This window comes from Salvia hispanica, chromosome 3 (genome assembly GCF_029641045.1).
Source record: "Salvia hispanica isolate PSC_SH4W2 chromosome 3, Shi_PSC_v1, whole genome shotgun sequence".
Taxonomy (NCBI): Eukaryota; Viridiplantae; Streptophyta; class Magnoliopsida; order Lamiales; family Lamiaceae; genus Salvia; species Salvia hispanica.
In genome coordinates, this window is record NC_142694.1 from 22,056,531 (window position 1) to 22,076,559 (window position 20,029).

General features: G+C 38.4%; 2 protein-coding genes across 7 annotated transcripts; both read right to left on the bottom strand.

Annotated features, from left to right (window-relative positions):
• Nucleotides 1–6,064: 6,064 nt before the first annotated feature.
• Nucleotides 6,065–8,168, bottom strand: LOC125217101 (2-oxoglutarate-dependent dioxygenase DAO-like). Its single transcript, XM_048118927.2, has 3 exons — nt 7,806–8,168; nt 7,208–7,526; nt 6,065–6,495 (listed from the first exon to the last, which is right to left on the bottom strand). Exons 1-3 carry the CDS (start codon nt 8,135–8,137, stop codon nt 6,244–6,246), a joined length of 903 nt encoding a protein of 300 aa, XP_047974884.1. The 5' UTR covers nt 8,138–8,168; the 3' UTR covers nt 6,065–6,243.
• Nucleotides 8,169–12,227: 4,059 nt separating this feature from the next.
• LOC125210911 (putative late blight resistance protein homolog R1B-16) lies at nt 12,228–19,673 on the bottom strand. 6 transcript variants are annotated; one of them, XR_016137248.1, is made up of 5 exons: nt 19,124–19,673; nt 16,008–18,249; nt 12,742–15,360; nt 12,575–12,652; nt 12,228–12,475 (listed from the first exon to the last, which is right to left on the bottom strand). XR_016137248.1 is itself a non-coding variant. In XM_048110545.2 (3 exons), exons 1-2 carry the CDS (start codon nt 19,559–19,561, stop codon nt 16,024–16,026), a joined length of 2,664 nt encoding a protein of 887 aa, XP_047966502.1. In that variant the 5' UTR covers nt 19,562–19,672; the 3' UTR covers nt 12,228–12,475; nt 16,008–16,023. The 6 variants fall into 6 exon arrangements, 2 of the variants coding, with proteins under 2 accessions (XP_047966502.1, XP_088925046.1); XR_016137247.1 differs by having other exon boundaries at nt 12,575–15,360; XR_007174426.2 differs by lacking the exon at nt 12,742–15,360 and having other exon boundaries at nt 16,015–18,249; nt 19,124–19,672.
• Between the last annotated feature and the right edge of the window lie 356 nt (nt 19,674–20,029).

Here is a 20,029-nt window from a genome sequence, read left to right on the forward strand (position 1 = left end):
CGCATTAATTTTACATGTTCTTCATTTCTATCGGTTTAATTTCGTTCACCTTGTTTCGATCTTCGCTTTGCTCTATTTTTTCACTGGTAGTTTCATGATAAAAGTTGGAGAAGATGATGTCGCTGTTAGTTAGTCCTTAGGTTCCCACGTCTAATTTTTCCCAAGTTTGGGTTAGTTTAGAAAGCTTTTTACTCGGTCCAGTAATTGTCTTGCTTTATTCTGGTTTATGCATGCTTTAAAGATCCCATCTAGATCTAGCTGTTAGGATAAGTTCTTTAAATTCCTAAGTTTAGGAAGTAAGCCTCAACCCCAAAAATTGCGTGGCAGCAGCCAAAAATAGTTTCCAGGTCTGTGAACATGTTTACTTACACATTCATCTCTGTGGATTCGATCCCTGCTTCCCTGTATTAATCTTTTAGCTATAGCGGGTTGAGGGTTTTGAAGGGGGATTAAGGTAGTGATTGTGTGCCCAACGACAGGTAGCTCAAGATTCTTTGAGTTTCTAGACCCAGTGTCTAGAGGATCTTCTAGATCGAGGGTTTTTAATTTTGAACACTATGTCGCTGACCATTAAACTCACAGCTCTTCATTAACCCACTTAATTAATCACATGACTTCTCTCTTAGCTCATTTAAATAGTTTGCAATTTTGCACAACTTTAATCCATTATTTCTCAATCACCGAGAATCGAATTTGAGAAAATGAATATACCAAGGTCATCTACTGCAAACTTAGATCGACGCTATATCATTTAATTTCACAAAATTAAATGTCTCATTGGAAATATTATTGGTCAAAGTCCTTTGACCGGGCATACAATTCCAACAATCTCCCACATGAGTGGAAATAGCCAAATGCATATGCATGCAGACACAAGCTCAACCCTCTGAGGTATATAAGCATAAAGATAGGTTGTTGTTGGCTTTGAACCATCCATAGTCAACATTATCAGATACACATGCGGCCTAGTAGCGTGATGCTTTTAACTATCCCTCCACGGCGTGCACCGAGACAATGGTTTTAACTTTTAAACAGCTCAACCTCATCCGTTCTCACGTTTTATGTCCTTTTCGGCCTTGGAAACCACTTTAGATTCATAAGTGTGTAATTTGAAGCGACCACACTTCATACTTACATAGGTGATTCCTAGTCGACTATCTTGCCGTACTCGGTCTCCTTGAGAACTCAATCTCTTAGAGATCCTTAGGAATCATTAAAAGTCATAGACTTATCCTCACCACTAGGCAAGTTTTTCAACACTCTATTGCTCTCTAGGGAATAAATATAGATGAGTGTTTCACCCGAACTCTCATAGCTTAGTTTTCTCATTGAACCAAGCTCTTGGGATCTCCAGTCACCATGGTTGGGTTACCACTACGACAATCTTTAGTTGGTGGATTTCAAACCAATTCTCTCTAGCAACTTGTTCATTTGATCACGATTTAACTCTTTGGTTAGCGGATCCGCTAGATTATCTATTGACTTCACATAGTCAATTGTAATCACCCATGTTGGGATCAAATGTCTCACGGTATTATGTCGTTGACGAATATGTCGAACTTACCGTTATAGAAGCCATTATTTGCCCTTCCAATAGCGGCTTGGCACTGGCTTAAACCAACCTGGAATATCTTCAAGGAAGTTCTTAAGCCATTCGGCTTATTCCCCACCTTTATCTAAAGCTATGAATTCTGATTCCATGGTTGATCGGGCTATACATGTCAGTTTCGTGGATTTCCACGAGACAACACCACCCCCAATAGTAAAGACGTATCCACTTATTGAAAGTGAGTCTTTATTGTCGGATATCCAATTCGCATCACAGTACCCTTCAAGTACTGGGGGATATCTCGAAAAGTGTAGCCCATGATTTTGAGTATGTTTTAGATATCTCAAAACCCTTACAAGAGCTCTCCAATGCTCTTTGCTTGGATAACTCGTGTAACGACTCAGCTTGTTCATGGCACAAGCAATGTCAGGTCGAGTGCAATTAGTCAAGTACATAATGCACCTAATAACCCGTGCATATTCTTCTTGTGCAACGGGTTCGCCTTTGTTTTTGCTCAAGTGAACGTCGAGTTCAATTGGAGTCTTAACCAGCACGCCATCATAGGCATTGAATTTCTTCAATATTTTCTCAACATAATGAGATTGTGTTAATATGATTCCATCAGATGTTCTTAGAATTTTCATTCCAAGAATTACATCGACTAGACCCATGTCTTTCATGTCAAAATTTCTTTTTAACATGGCTTTTGTCTCGTTAATCAGTTGAGTGCTACTACCAATTATTAACATGTCATCAACGTACAGACACACTATAACATATATGTTCTTGATATACACGCATTTGTCGCATTCGTTAATCTTAAACCAATTTGATAACATCACATTATCAAATTTCAAGTGTTATTCCAATGGCGCTTGTTTCAATCCATATAGGGACTTTACTAGTTTGCATACCTTTTTCTCTTGTCCAGGTACTACAAACCCTTCGGGTTGTTCCATATAGATTTCATCTTCTAATTCACCATTTAGAAACGCAGTCTTTACATCCATTTGATGAATCTCAAGATTGTGCAGTGCATCAATCATGAGAAACACTCTGATAGATGTAATCCTCGTTACAGGTGAATAGATATCAAAGAAGTCATGTCCTTCCTTTTGCTTAAAACTCTTTACCGCCAGTCAGATTTTATATTTATCCACTGTTCCATCGGCCTTAAATTTTCTTTTAAAGACCCATTTGCATCTTAAAGGTTTAGCACCTTCAGGTAGATCAACCAACACCCAAGTGTGGTTTAGCAAAATTGAGTCAATTTCGCTTTAAACAACTTCTCTCTAATGTAACCCGCCTGGGCCAGCAAAGGCTACTTTTATTGATGTTGGTGTTGGGGTTTGTATACTAAAAGATGCTTCGAGCGTACATGCCTTTGTACAGTCAGCTCATGCACGTTTACAAGAAACGTCACCTCCACTTGTTTACCTAATTATAAGAATAAATAATATAATATAATGGTTTATTATTGAAATATAATAAACAAGTCTAAGGCTTCTTACTAAGAAGGTTAAAGTAGGGGAATACGATAGCTTCCATGTGTTCACCAGTAGGGGACTTGACCAGTTACTCTAGTAAGAAGAAAAACGTATTCACAACCTAGATAGGCTTTGGCTACCTATTGGTATGGTTGCGGTGTTTGTAATAATTCTCTCTTACCTAAGAATAGATAAGTAACACCGGTGTGGTAAAGCACTGAAAGGATCTAATACGAAATGTATTCTTTATTGATATCTACTGTAAGAATATATTTCAGAAAGTTTAGTATTTTCTAGTCTATGAAATTAATATCAATATTTTTTATTTAATCAAACGCCACTTTGACTTATCAATATGGGAGAGTTTGTACGTAACTCAAACATGGTATCTTGGGTGGTAGTGTTGAATAACATGAAGGTATTGGAATATTATTTCATAGAATTCGCGTGCCCAGTGTGGTATGATTAAATTCCTAACGGGTGATCCCCAAGAGGTGTTTGAAAAGGAAATTTATTGTTTAGAAATCTGCGCAGTTGGAATTTATTCCACGAATAATAAATAAAGTTTCAAACTAGACAACTCTTTGGAGAATTAATTTAATTCAAGTCACATAGCAGACAAAAGAATTAAATTGACGGATTAAGATAATCTTAAATGCGGAAAATATTGTAAAATAAAATGGACCCAAGTTATTTGTAATCTGGTAATTTAGATGTGAGTGCAATATTATTCTTTAGTGGAACAAAATAATATTCCATTGATAATATATTAAATCATGGGTCATTTGATTTAATTAGATATTTATCTAATGGGTGAGCCCAACATCTAAGTCATTCCATGGATCCCCATTCTAGCCCATTAAGTCCCAAGTCTATAAATAGTGAAGAGATGGGAAACCCTAACACACAATTGCACAATTCACAACTCTTCCTCAAAACCCTAGCCGCCTTTATAGGCGTTCTCTCTCCCTCTTCTTTCCTAGGTTCTTGGTTTTGTTCCTTTTCTATCCTAATTCATAGGATTAGATTAAGACAATCTTGTGTTTGTGTGGTGTTCTTCCTAGATCTCACCAATGCTATCGTTGATCATTCAAGAGCCGCCCACATGGATGAATTATCAAGGACAAGGGAATAGAATGGAAGATTCTTGGTCGATAAACCAAGGATCTCCGGGTGGTGCAGCTAGCAACGTCGATCCTTTGATGGATCAAAAGGTAACAATCGAGTCTACATCAAGTTAGCATGTATATGTGTTTATTTGATGTGTTTATCTATAGATCTAGTTTATTGCATGAAATTGGAATCGAATGCATAATCACCTAAATGTTTTTGGAGTTCTGGCCCTACTACCACGTTTTAGTACTGCATCACTTGGATTAGGCCTTGCTCGCTTTCGCGATTGAGGTTCTTCATCCACTGATTTAGAACTAGTGGCTTCATCTTCAATTATTGTCTCATAATTGGTTGTGACCTCTTCTTTGTCTTTGCAAGGAAATGTATTTTTCTAGAAACACGGCATTCCTTGACTCGATTGTTGTTCCTACTGTTATAGTCGATATTTCAGACTTGTGAACAACAAATCTATGTGCACTACTATTAAGTGTATATCCAATGAAGATACAATCAACCGCTTTAGGGCCAATTGTAACTTCTTTGGATGGGAGACCATTACCTTCGCCAAACTCCCCCACACTTTGAGGTATTTGTAGGATGGTTTCCTTCCTTTCCATCACTCATAAGGAGTGATGTCCTTTCCTTTGAGTAAGATTTTGTTTAGGATATAGTTGGCTGTCAAGATAGTCTCTCCCTACATGTTATGGGGCAATCTTGAACTCAGTGGCAGTGCATTTATCATCTCTTTTAGAGTTCGATTCTTGCGTTCTGCAACACCATTAGATTGTGGTGAATATGGAGTGGTTGTTTGATGAATTATACCACTTGCGTTGCATAACTCCTCAAACGGGGCTACACATTCTCCTTCTCTATCACTTCGAATCACTATGATTTTACAACCAAGTTGATTCTCAACTTCAGTCTTATAATTTTTGAACGCTTCAATTGCTTCATTTTTACTTCTTTAAAGATAAACATAACAATATCTTGTGCAATCATCTATAAAAGTGATAAAATACTTTTAACCGCCTCTAGCTTGCACAAACTTTAAATCGCATACATCCGTGTGAATTAATTCAAGGGGGTTTTGTTTTCCGTTCAACGGAGTGAAACGATAACTTAGCCATTTTTGCTTCAAGAAAAATTTCACATTTATCTTGGGTATTCACTTCATTTTCCTTTAGTAGATCTAAATTTACTAATCTTTTAATGACGTTTTGATTTACATGTCTCAATCTACAATGCCACAAATTTGAACACTCAGTCAAATAAGAGGAAGTAGATGCATTATTCTTATTAGCCAACGGTTTTGGGACATAGATCTATGGTGTATTATTTTAAAAGCCAAATAGGTGTAGCCTGCACCCGAACCTCCATAGATCCCTGACTGAGCTCAATATGTAACTTAATAAATAGGAGATAAAGGAGAGACCATGTGAATACACTGCAAATTTCCGTCCCCTCTCTCTCTGAGAAGTCGTCGCTTTTCCTCCCCCACTATGTATGGGATTTTTGGCTCTTTTTTATTCTTGTCCTGTATATTTTGATAAGATCAGCCCATTCTTATATTGAAATATTGTTCGGGAACCAGTCAAAAGATCTATGGTCTAATATTGAAGATCCTCCCTTGGAGAAGTCGCAAGCCATCTGCGATTCTTTGGAAAATCAAGAAGGTAATTAATTCTCTCCGTAAAAGCATACTTTGAATTATAATTAATCTAAAGAATATTTTAATTCAAATTGTAAGCATGATACATGTGATAATTGTGCAAATAGAATTTATCTAAATAATCTGGCTATATATAAACTCTAGTTTATTTGTTTTTCCGCTGCAAGCCTCGTCAACTGAAAGGTAATCGAGTTCTTGAAAATTGAATTTAATTTGAACTCATAAAAATTAATGTATATTCTGAAGTACTTAAACTGATAACACAGTTACACAAACTTGGCCAAATGCATGAAGCGCCCAACATCAGTGCTTCAACTGCATAATTACAATAGTACTAGTATAATAAAAAATCAGTCGAACGATTATGTTTTAATATAAATATATATGCTTCTCATTTTTCTTCAAATAATATTTTCATTTAAATATCAGGAACTTTTGGTCAGAAAAAGCTCAAGAGCTTCACCGGTAGGTGATTTGGTTGATGCTCTGAGCTTTCTATACTCTTCAAAGTCGAACGGCACGTAGCGGCGAGGGTTGCCGGAATCCAGAAGTTGCGGCGGCGCCTCTACTTTCTCATTTCTCGGCCCCAACACGAATAGAGCAATTGAAGTACGTACAGTCGCCTCATTGCATTGCACTCTATGCTTCACATTGCAAAACCTCCCATTGCTCCAAGCCTAATTAATTAGCATATACAAGTACCAAAAACACAGCTAAGAACATCTCTAAAGGTAAAACGCCATAAATATAAATTCTTAAAAATAGTGAGTTTCATGAAAAAAAAAAAAATCAACTGCTCCCTCTGTTCTATGTTAACTGAGTCATTTTTCAATTTTGAAAAGTTCCAAGATAATTGAGACATTTCTATTTTTGACAAAAAGTAATCATCTCTCTTACTTCGGTCTTTATTCGTCTATCTTACTTTATTCATTATTCACTTGACACATTATTTTTAATTTCCGTGCCAAAAAGAAGCGTCTCTATTAACAAGGAACTAATGAAGTACTCCCTTCGTCCCACAAGAAATATGTACTCTTTCCATTTTAGTCCGTCCCACAAAAATATGCACTTTCTAAATTTAGAAAGTCTTTTCTCTCTAATGAGGTGGGACTCATTCTCTACTAACAATACTTTAATTATTTTTTCTCTCTAACTTTCTCTTACTTTACCAATCTTATATTAAAATCCGTATCGAATCCAAAGTGCATTTTCAAAACTGAAGAAGGTACAATATCGGTTCATTCTAATTACCCTTCCCAATGAAAAATAAGTTATTATTATATAAATAAAAGGTAAAGATGGTAGTTCTTTTCTTTAACTTCCATTTACCTTTTCCGTTTGAGATGTTCTAACATGCAAAAATTTGATAGTGATAAACCAAAGCAATACCTTAGCAACATCTCCGACATTCACAACTAGAGTTCCTGCTATTGGATCGAGCGACACGAGTTCACCGGTGATCTTGTGCACGGCCTCAAGGCCATTAACAACCTCATCATCTTGCAATATAGTGAGAAATCCGGGGTCTGTATGCAAAACGGCGCCAGTTAATCCGACCGTTTGAGGGCCGTAGTTGTATTTGTTCATCTTCAACTGACATGGCCAGTCCTTAAAGAGGTCTCCGTCCATCCCGAGCCCCTCCATCACCTTCATCCCCAAAAAATGTGCCAGATCGTACAGTGCGAACGCATATTTGTTGAGCACCTCCCTGATAAGATCATGTCAAAGTTATTTAGAATTTTGATTGGAATTATTATAAGTATGATAGTTCTTATTATAAGGAATGTCTCTATTATAGATATAGAGACATTTCTTTTAAACACTAGATTAAGGAATTTGTATTAAGTGGAAAGGAAATAATGTAAGAAACATAATAAAGTTAAGAGAGAATAAATTAATAGAACCGAGACAGTCCCCAAAAAAAAAAAAAAGAATACGACTGAATTATAATGGGAAAAGAGAATATTAGATAGGGATTTGTGTCGACCTCTGACGTGGCGAAACGTGAATTTGAGAGCAGAAGTGGTCAATTGCACCGGGTGAAGCCATGTCATAGAGACTGAGGCCCTCAAAGTAGGGGCTAGCCATGTTTGGTGGGGTATAGCCTTTGCCAGGCTCAGGATGAGAGTTTTTATGTTTAACCTCCATGGGAAGATCCATCAGCGACCGTGTGACGGCCTTCATCTCGGCCATCAGCTCCGTGTCCACGCCATGGTTAACGAGTCTGAAGCAACCCCACTCTTCGCATGCTTTCACTATCTTCTCTGCTAGATTTGACGAATCTTTCATGTCGATTACTGGAGCTGAATCCTTACCCATTCTTTTTTTTTTTTGACAAGTTTTGTGTTGTGATTTCTTTGAATTGTTGATGGAATTTGCTTATGCATGCTGGTTTTTATAGTGTAAACTAGTGTCATTAATGTCGGCGGCTTAATTACGATTTTTAATTCCCAACTATACCCTCAGTGCCGTAGAGAAATAGTAATTTTTAGTTTTGAATATGTGTCCAGAGAATTGTGATCATCTTATTAAAAACACTAGTTCCTTAGTGTCTTATTCTATATATTTATATAAAAAAAAAAAGAATGACACTGCATTATACTTGCCAATTTTATATTCTTATTCTGAGACCAAACTTATTTAGATTTTTTTATGAAATAAATTAATAAAAAAAAACGGATGACATTAGTCTAAAATATTAATTGGAAGATGGAGAATGTAGTACTATAATATTTAATATATGTTTTTTGACATGGGAGATCGGATAATATGTCAAATTATGGTGGCCTAATTCACCGAAACAAAGGACACATAATTGTTGTATATGTTCCTACTTTTGCAGCGCCATTCTATATTCACTTTATTTTGCATTGTACACTTAGTTAAACAATTTTTCCTAATTAATTTACTACTATAATTAGGTGACCTATAGATAATAGTAGTACTTTGGTGGGTTCCTGTTGTACCAACACCATTTTACTTCTATGTGCTTTAGATATTAACTTACTGTTGTAAAATCTACAAAATTTAGATTATTAAACATGTACAAAGTTATTTTATGCACATTACCATAAAATACATGTAGATGTAGGCTTGCGTGATTGAAGTAATTATAGAAGAAAACGGTCCAAATCAGAATAGGCCGAATATTTTCTATCAAACTTTTTTTATGTCAATGTTAAACGTGGTGCATCTTTATTAACTATTCTGTGGAAATTCATGTAGCCAATGAGTGATAATGACTATTGACTAGTACAGGAAGCGGCCTACGCATTTTGAAAAACTTAAAGCTTCGAGAAGCACAGGGTACTAGATTTTGTTGTTTTATTTTATTTTATCTTTTTGTAATTTTGTAGTATGAAGGTATAACATTGAGAAAAGAAAAGTTGAATCATGAAATGTGGTTGAATTCAAATTAGGTGTACATAACAAAATCAAATAGCTAAAAGAAATTAAATGGGAGATATTAGCCAGCTTCATTGAATTCTGGTACTTTAGTAAGACGAGTAGTTTTAGTCCAAAACCACCATGCAATTTCTGTTGGCTTCAAGGCTCAATGTGAACGTTTTTATTTATTTGAAATAAAATCATTCATTAAGAAAAAATAGTTTGGAAGAGAGAAAGCAGATGCATTGGTAGAACTAATTTCAGTTTGAAATGAACCAACGGAGAGTACGTACACTTTTTTTTTTTAATTTAAAGGAGTTAAATTGTAGTTTTATAATAGAAATTTAAAAAGAAAATCACAAATAATGTTGTTTGACAAATAATATTACGAACTTTACCCGAATTTCTCATTTTCCTCTAGTGAAATTAAAGTTATAGCATATTAATGGATTGAAGAACAATTTCGGAGGGTGTGCTTCAAGAAAAACTACCTCAAAGATTAAAGAACTTGCTCTTGAAGTTGTTGTCGAGAGATTATGAAAAAAAATCTGTATCATGATATTATTTGTCTGAATATTTACGCCATTGGAAAATAACAAACTCGGGTAAAGTTCGTAATATTATTTGTCAAGTTATGTTTGTTAGAAAAACCCAACTTTTTAAAAATTCTATGATATTAGAGGCCAATATAGAAAACCCAACCTAAACTCGACTGCTAAGTTGAGTTTCTAAAACGCGGCTATCGTTGAATATAGAAAACATGGTAGAGGTTGTTCTCCTCATTCAGTCAAATGCAAAAATGGAGGCGATTTACGCGAGCTTTGGGCGAATTTTTGCAAATTGTTGTAAGTTTTTATCACTTTTGAAATCAATTTCTTCTTCCATAAGCGTTGATAAGTATTGTATTTCATATAGTTTTCCCAAGTAGTCATTGCTTTAAAAATTTAGGGGTTTTGGTGAAATTTAGGACTTAGATTAGAATTGTTCTAATATTGAAAATTTGATATATATTTATTGTATGAATTGTCTTAGTGTGTAAATGTGTATTGGGGCTGTAAACTAGTCCAATCTTATGGCTTGAGCGTTGCATATGATCCAATCGTATTGTAAAATAGTCCAATATTTTAAGTGATAATGTTTCTTATGGAGAGTTTCTAGATTTGGTTTGTGATCGGTTGGTAAATAAGGATGTGCTCAATGTAACAATCACATGGAAACGCTGTGTGAAATTGGGATATGGTTTCAGACAGTAATGTAGTTGTTTGATGGGTTTCCACCTCTCGTTTCAGTTATATGTTGAAATACCACCTACTCCCGACGTCACACAATAAATGTCATATTTTTCCATTTTGGTCCGTCCTTCCATTTTGGTCCGTCCCACAATAAGAGTCACACTTCATTTTTACAATAAATGGTAAGTAATTCTCATATTCCAAACTAACTCACTTCAATCACATTTTATTATGAAACCAATATAAAAAATGAGTCTCATATTCTACTAACTTTTCCAATCCACTGTTCTTTACCTTTCTTAAAACCCGTGTCCACAATGGAGTGACTCAAATTATGTGACGGAGGGAGTATTTCGCAACAACGGTTTCAACCAATTGTCAATTATGATGTGGGGACGTCTATGAGAGAGCAATACTTGATAAATATAAAATGGACTAATATTTTGAGATTTAGTAAATTGCAAAATAAAGGTGTATTTTATTTTTTTCATAAAACTTAATTCTCATCTAATGTATTTAAAAAACACCAACTTTTTTTTGAAAATGTAACTCCCTCGCTCTGTTTTTAAAAAAATACTCCCTCCGTTCACCATTAGAAGTTCCGATTTACCATTTTAGTCTGCCCGCCATTAGGAATCTAGGTTCATTTTTATATTAAATGGTAGGTAAGATCACATATTCCACTAATTCATTTTACCCATATTCTATTATAAAACTAATACACCCTCCCTCCCATAAAAATATGGGCAAGAAGTATGACACGGGAATTAAAACAAAATTGGTAAAGTAAGAGAGAGAGAAAGAAAAAAAAAATGGTATGGTAAAGTAAGAGAGAGGAGGGGAATGGTAGTTCAAGTAGTGTTAGTGTATTGTGAGACCTACATTATTAAATTGATATAACTTTCCAAAAATGGAATGCACATATTTTTGTGAGACGGACAAAAAGGAAAGTGCAAATATTTTTATGGGACGGATGGAGTATATAAAAATGGTCCCACATTCCACTATCTTTTCTCATCCACTTTTATGTACATTTCTTAAAACTCGTGACGAATTCAAGTTAGACTCTAATGAAGGGAGTATGGATTTTTTGGAACAACACAAATTTTAAATATAATTGATAAAGTAATAGATAGAAATAAAAAGTAATTGAAGTATTTTTATTTAGAGTGAACTACATAAATGGTACCTGGTCTTTCACTTTCGCACGTAAATGGTACCTAATCTTTATTTTATATTGTTTTTGGTACCTATAAATCACATTTTTGGTACCTAATGCAATTTTCTTCCCAAAATGCCCTTTAAACAAATATATTTTCCCATTTATATCATAAAGGGTATTTTGGGCATACATAAAATTTGTACCAAAAGTGATATTATAATATCTTCTCTCATTCTCCTAATTCTTTATACTATTATTATTAATCAATATTAATATTATTATTTTGATGTTATTAATTAATAATTAATTCATTTTTAATATTATTCAAATATACTTAAATATAATTATAGTTATAATTATATTTGATTATTATTGTTATAATACTAAAAATTGATAGTAATTAATAAATAATTATAGTATAATTATATAAATTATGAATCACATAATATTATGTAATAATTATATTATTTTACATTAAATTAGTAACTAATCAATATAGATTATTATTATTATTATTATTATACTAAAAACTGATAGTAATTAATAAATAATTATAGTATAATTATATAAATTATGAATCCCACACTCAATAGGCTTCCTGGAAAAGAAATTATTAAGGCTTAATTAATTAAGGGCAATCTGGCTTCTTTGAATGGGAAATACTACACACTCAATACCATACCTGGACTGGTAAGCGGTATCTGGTTTCTTTGAATAGTCAGAGACATGATTGCACAACTACAAAGATATAATCGAAACAAAACTATATGATAGTTCTATTACAACATAATATTGTTCACTCAAAGAATCAACGATGCGATGCACATTTATTCATTGGGCATAATTTCTCTCCATTCACTTTTTTGCATGCAGTACCTGCGAATAGTCGTGATCAGCCCCGCAACAAAAATTAAACATTTTAGCAATTAAATGCAGCAACAATTATTCTATCTTGGTGTTATAGATTATACTTACATTTCTTGTTCTGTTGGAGTTGAAACCGCATAGTACTCCCTCTGTCCGTGCCTTATAGTCCCATTTTGCTATTTTTAGCTGCCCATAATTTAAAGTCATTTTCTCTATTCCATTTTAGGTAAATGGAGTGGACCCACCATTCAATTAAATCAGTACGTATAACTCACATTCTACTAGAGCATCTCCAATGCCGGCTAGCCAACCGGCTAGCCGATTCACGTGGCTAGCCGAACCATTGGAGCAGGCTAGCGCCATTTCGGCGAAAAAACCGGCCAGGGCTAGCCGATCGCGTGTGGCTGGCCGATGCGCTGGCCGCCATTGTGGCGGCCCGATCGGCCAGCGACGATTTTTAAATTTTTTTTTTTTTTAAACCTATATAAACGCGATTTTAGTTTCATTTTCATTTGCACCGATTGTTTTAACGAGTTTTCTCTCTCTCTAACTTTCTGTAAAAGAGCATCATCGAGCGATGAGTAACGCGGGTGGTAGCAGTGGTGGTAGTGGTGGGGATGCTGAGGAGTACGAACAGAGGATGAACGAGGCTATGGAGGCCTACATGAACCGCGAGATGGAGCGGTACATGCGTAGGGTGGAACAGCAGGACATACCTCTCCCTCCACGGGTTGTCCACCGCCGAGCAGTGATTGATCGGGATCACGTAGCTGCACATCAGCGGCTGTATGACGACTACTTTTCAGGGAACCCGCGGTTTCCCGCAAACATGTTCCGGCGGCGTTTTAGAATGCGCAGGGAGTTGTTTATGCGTATCGTTGACGCTTTGGAGCGTCGATATATGTGTTTCCGCTTCAGGCACGATGCGGTTGGCAGACCCGGCCACACCCCTATTCAAAAGTGCACGGCGGCAATCAGGTAGTTGGCCTACGGAGGCGCGGTAGACATGTGGGATGAGTACCTCCACTTCGGTGAGTCGACAGCCCTGGAATGTCTGAAGTATTTCTGTGAGGGCGTGATGAACATTTTCGGTGAGCAGTACCTTCGAAGCCCTACTCCCGAAGATTGTCAGAATTTGATGCAGATGCACGGGGAGAAGCATGGGTTCCCCGGGATGTTAGGCAGCATAGATTGTATGCATTGGGAGTGGAAGAACTGTCCGACTGCCTGGAAGGGGGCCTACACGACCGGCTACAAGTCAAAGAATCCCACGATGATCCTCGAGGCCGTAGCTGATTACTGGCTGTGGATCTGGCATGCGTATTTTGGGGTAGTTGGGCCGAAAAAACGACCTCAACGTCCTGAACTCGTCTCCCCTCTTCAACGAGAAGTGCCAGGGCGTCGGTCCAGCCGTCTCATTTGTGGCCAACGGCAACCGGCATGATATGGGCTACTACTTGGCGGATGGGATATACCCTAGGTGGCCTGTCTTTGTGAAGACGATCAGGCACGCAAGTGATGAAAGGAAGGCCTACTTTGTGGAACGACAGGAGTCGGCGTGCAAGGACGTGGAGCGCGCATTTGGTGTGCTCCAGTCTCGATGGGCGGCAATTAAGGGTCCAATGCGTTTGTGGGATGTCAGATGCGTTTTCCAAATAATGTACGCCGGCATTATCCTGCACAACATGATCGTCGATGACGAAGGCGTACAACTGACTAGTTGGGCCAACGACGATGAAGCCGGTCCAAGCCACGGAACGGCCACCCCTAGCGTACGACGTGGGGTACCTCTCAATGAAGCCGGCCGCCTCAAGGAATATGCCGACATGCGCCAAGTGGAAGCTCATATTCAACTCCAAAAGGATATAATTGAAGAGTTGTGGGCACGGAGGACTGCACGCCGTTAGTTTTTTTTTCTTTATTATGTAATTTTTTTTTTAATCTATGTACCTTTTTTTTTAATGCAATTAATGAATTTTTCCATATATCCCATCCGCCAAGTAGTAGCCCATATCATGCCGGTTTCCGTTGGCCATAAATGAGACGGATGGACCGATGCACTGACACTTCTCATTGAATAGGGGCGACGAGTTGAGGACGTTGAGGTCGTTGTTCAACCCGACTACCCCAAAATATGCATGCCAGATCCACAGCCGGTAATCAGCTACGGCCTCGAGGATCATCGTGGGATTCTTTGACTTGTAGCCAGTCGTGTAGGCCCCCTTCCAGGCAGTCGAACAGTTCTTCCACTCCTAATGCATACAATCTATGCTGCCTAACATCCCGGGGAACCCATGCTGCTTCCCGTGCATCTGCATCAAATGCTGACCCAATCTGGGGGAGTAGGGCTTCGAAGGTACTGCTCACCGAAAATGTTTATCACGCCCTCACAGAAATACTTCAGACATTGCAGGGCTGTCGACTCACCGATGTGGAGGTACTCATCCCACATGTCTGCCGCGCCTCCGTAGGCCAACTACCTGATTGCCGCCGTGCACTTTTGAATAGGGGTGTGGCCGGGTCTGCCAACCGCATCGTGCCTGAATCGGAAACACAGATATCGACGCTCCAAAGCGTCAACGATACGCATAAACAACTCCCTGCGCATTCTAATACGCCGTCTGAACATGTTTGCGGGAAACCGCGGGTTCTCTGAAAAGTAGTCGTCATATAGCCGTTGATGTGCAGCTACGTGATCCGATCAATCACTGCTCGGCGGTGGACAACCCGTGGAGGGCGAGGTATCGCCTGCTGTTCCACCCTAAGCATGTACCGCTCCATCTCGCGGTTCATGTAGGCCTCCATAGCCTCGTTCATCCTCCGTTCGTACTCCTCAGCATCCCCACCACTACCACCACTGCTACCACCCACCTTACTCATCGCTCGATGATGCTCTTGTACAGAAAGTTAGAGAGAGAGAAAACTCGTTAAAACAAGTGGTGCAAATGAAAATGAAACTAAAATCGCGTTTATATAGGTTTTAAAAAAAATCGAAATTGGGCGCTGGCCGATCGGCACGCCACAATGGCGACCAGCGCATCGGCCAGCGCCACGCGATCGGCTAGCCCTGGCCACTTTATTCGCCGATTTTGCCGTGGCCTACTCCAATGGTTCGGCTAGCCGACCGGCTAGCCACGCGAATCGGCTAGCCGGTTGGCTAGCCGTCATTGGAGATGCTCTTATGAAACCAATACTCATCCCATAAAAATATGTGCACTTTCTTTTTTCCGTCTGTCCCATTAAAATATGACATTTCCATTTATGAATATATCAATTTATTTACAACCTATGCCACTATGGTCCACCATTACAACTCATTAAACACTATTAATAATGTCAGTCACAATATCTATTAACACTATTTAATTAATCATCTCCTCTTCTTTATTACTTTACTAATTATGCATTAATTCACGTGCTATAAAGTGGCCTCCATACTCCATTTTCTCATTTTTTTTCACAAATTCAAACAATTTCTTAAAACTCATGCCGAGTCAAATTGAGATTATAAATAGCAGACAGATGAAGTACTATTACTTACCACATACATAATAGATTCATGCACATGGTGGAAAAATGGAGAGCGTGAAGGTGGTGGTTTTGGCCTTCTTGGCGGCAGCAAGCTTCATGGCAGAGGCAGCTGCTTCCACACAGAAGTGCACATCCAAACACTCCAGATTCGGATTATCAGCCAGCCCTATGGGAACTTCCTTAAGCTTCTCACAGTTGTGCAGTTGAAGCTGTTTAAGGCTCGGGAAATGCTGCGCCGATGCAGTCCAGGTCAACAGATCAGTCCTCCTAATATGCAGAACCTCAAGCGCGTTGAAGCCTCTCTCCATCACCTCCCATGTCGTCCCTACAAACGCCTTGTCCTTGAGCTTCAGCACCTTCAGTTTCTGCAGTGACCCTAAAGTAGACATGTGTGTCCACTCCAGATACGTGTTTTGTAGAGTCAGGCTTCTTAGATTTACGGGGAATTTATAGGCCGGAGGGAGGCTGTCGAGCTTCCCAAGCGAAGGTGGCTTCGGATATACATCGTTGAGCAGCTTCAGCTTCTCGAGATAGCTCAGTTTCGTTAAACAATCAAATGTTCCGGTCTTGCTATTGAGGAATGAGGATAGTTTTCCACGGATCCCGAGCTTTTTTAGATTGCGTGCCCTGTCAAAGAGTGCCTCCGTGCAGCTCTCTGGTGACACTGTGCTGAGGCTCTGAAGCTTCTCACCTTCTTTGCTTTCTTTACCTGGCTTTACAATAGTGGTGCACGCGTTCGTCTTCAGATGTCTTAGCTGAGTCATGCTCATGACATCTGCTCTGATGTCGAGGGAACGTGATGTTGTGTCGACTATAAGAGTCTGTATGTTCCAAAGCTTTTTGAAGGTGGAGGGGAGAACGGAAGGCGTTGAGTTCGACTCTGGCTTCATGGATAGTGCGAGGTACCTCAGATGAAACAGCTCGTGGAAATCCTTGGGTAATCGCGAGAATTTGAGGGGCTTTGCTTCTAAAACCCTCAACAGCTTGAAAGCCGAACAAATGGCCGCGATTTTGTCTAAAGGCACCTCTATATCTTCGGAGAATGTGACGAACGAGCGGACGTAAGGGCCTTCTGGACCTTTACCGAAGAAGTCCATGACATGCGAGTGGATACAGAGGCGTCGATGCTTCTGTGCTTCAGTGACGGAGGGCTGAAGCCCTTCATCACTGGACCACTTAATTTCTTGGTAGAAATTATCACTGTCTTTCCCGCCTTCAACTTTGCAAAAGTCACGTAACATGTCATGAATCCTGCAGGACTTGACTCTCCCATCAGCCTTCAATTTTGCAGCCATAACCAGATTTCGATTGATCAAATCATCAAGATTGTAGCCAGCAACCTCCTCCATGGTGATGCCGTCCTTGGGCTGTATTAGTCCTTCTGCAATCCACATTCGGATCAATTTCCAAGCGGGGATCTCACAATCTTCCGGAAACATACCCATATATAGGAAACATTCTTTCAAGTGGTAAGGCAACCTCTCATAACTCAATGCTATGATCTTCTCCATGCGTTTCTCTGAATCATAACCAAGGAACGTACTCACACTTGTAGAAACTATCTCCCATTGAGTCTCAGTTTTTGAGAACTTGGTGGCAAGAACGCCTCCTAACACCACGATAGCCAGGGGCAGGCCGTCGCACTTTGCAGCAATCTCTCTCCCGACACGTTTCAAACCACGCGGGAACTCTGGCTTTTTGAAAACCTCCCATTGGAGTAGCTCGCAACTCTCATCCAAATCCAACTTACGCAAAGGGTGAGGCTCTCTGAAGCGGTTGACATGCTTCCCCACATCCATCTGGCGACTGGTGATCATGACTTTACCTCTCGTGTTATCCTCAGGCAGACATTCTTTGATCTTATCCCAGTCTTTAGTCTCCCACACATCATCCATGACTAACAAGAATTTTCCAACCTCGCCCAAAAGAGCTGATGTTTCTTTCGCGAGGTCTGAGCATCTCTTTTTCGTGTACTCTTCCTCGTTGAACTGAGTCTTCATCTGTCTCAAAATGGAAAGAAACACCTCCTTCTCTGTGAACTCTTGGGATACATAAACCCATACACGGGTGGTGAATTCATACTTGATGTCGGGATCGTGAAATATCTTTCCGGCTAGTGTTGTCTTGCCGAGGCCAGGCATGCCAATGATGGAGATCACATCCAAATGTGAAGTGTTTTCTTTGAGATAGCCAACTATTTTGTTAGCCTCATCTTCCAAACCCACCACATTATCTTTTTTTGATGGTGTTGGCTGCTTCAAGGACAATATAATCATAGGTCATGAAATTCACAATTCATGTCAATTAGCAACTACTACTATATTTTCAGTTTTATACTCTACGTCATCATTGAAATTTGTCACTTAATTATCCTATGTTTATTAACACATAATCAGTTTTATTCTAGGCTTTTTTCGTCTATACATGCACTTTTACAAGACTTGCTAGTTTCTTCATCTTTTGTTTTTCTTATTAATAATATATTTATGATTTTCTAAACTATCCACATGAGTTATTATTGCTGATAGCAAATTAATTATATGCATAAATGAACAAACTTTGGTAGTAGTATTAAAATGAGTATCATCATTATTACACTAATTTTACAAATAGTATACACACACATCCATATATATCAAGAGAGATTGAATTTATACAGTTTATTTTAACGGGGGATCATGGTCCCTAAAATTATTAACTTTGTCAAAAATATGCTATTTCCCATAAACTATAAAAGTGGTACGAAAACCACAAACTTCAGCAGAGCGTGGTTTTTCCAGCTTTTAAAATTTTTCCGGCAAAATACCATCTAGGTGGACAATTGTTATGTCCGCATTTGCACACCGGAAATTTAAAACCTTTGATATTGTTTCCTTTCCTAGCTTTTTCAATTAATCTAAGAATTTGTTCGACAAATCATAGATTGGAATATTTTGAATCGGGAAAATGGAAATGGTGTGCGTATTTGGAAAAATGTTCTACTACATATTTGAGTATTTTATTTCTAAAAAATGTCTTGTAAATAACCGAAAGTTAATGATTTTAGGAACTAAAATATTTTTTTAAGTATTTTATTTTACCATATTTTATCAAGATAATAAGTAGTAGTAAGTAATAAAAGTGGACCTGCAGAGCGTCTTCATCAGGGCCATCATCGGCGGTGGAGAAATTGAGGAGGTTAAACTTGTCATTGCCGTTGAGGATGTGAGTGATCCTGCTGCAGATCTCATTGATCCTCTCTGCGTTGCTGATGTCATGGTTGCTGGGGAGGGTTACAAATTTGGGGATGTATTTCCGTGTCTTTTTCTCGGCGGCCTGCGTGACCATAGTGTCGATTGCGTCGTCGGCGTCGTAGATGACGCCGCGGATCTCACGCACCAGCGCCTTGAGCGTGTGGTCCTGCCGCAGCTTCTTGCTCGACACCTTCTTCAAAAAGGATTTGAAGAAGCCGACGTCCTGCTCCAGCTTCTCCACCTGGCTCCTCGCGTTTTTTATTAGGTCGGCGTGGTGGATCAGCAGCTGCTTCAGGTTTTCCAGCAGGAATTCCACTGCCGCTTCTGCCATTTTTTCAGACTCAATTTCTCTCCCTCTCTCTATTGAGGATTTCGGTCACTTTCCCTTTGAATCTTCCAACCTATCATACTCCAACTTAAAGTACCCCATAATACTAAAAGCATAGAACAAAGTAGGAGTAGTATTATTATCTCTGTAGCAGCACATGTTTTATAAAATGTAAAAAATATTCTATTGAAAAAGTTAATGGAATATGAAATTCACTTTTTTATATTGATTTTATAATAAAATGTGAGAACCTATTTACTATTTATAATAATAGTGAAATGTGACTTTTATCGTGGGACAGATCGAAATGGCAAATGTGATTCTTATTATGTGAGGGAGGGAATAAAATTGATGGAGTAAAATTGATTCTTATTCCGATTGTGATTGTAATGGAATTTTTAAATAATGCCAAAAAAGAGGAAGCTATTAGATCTGGTATTGAAATTTGAAGCTATAGTATTTCCTTTTTCA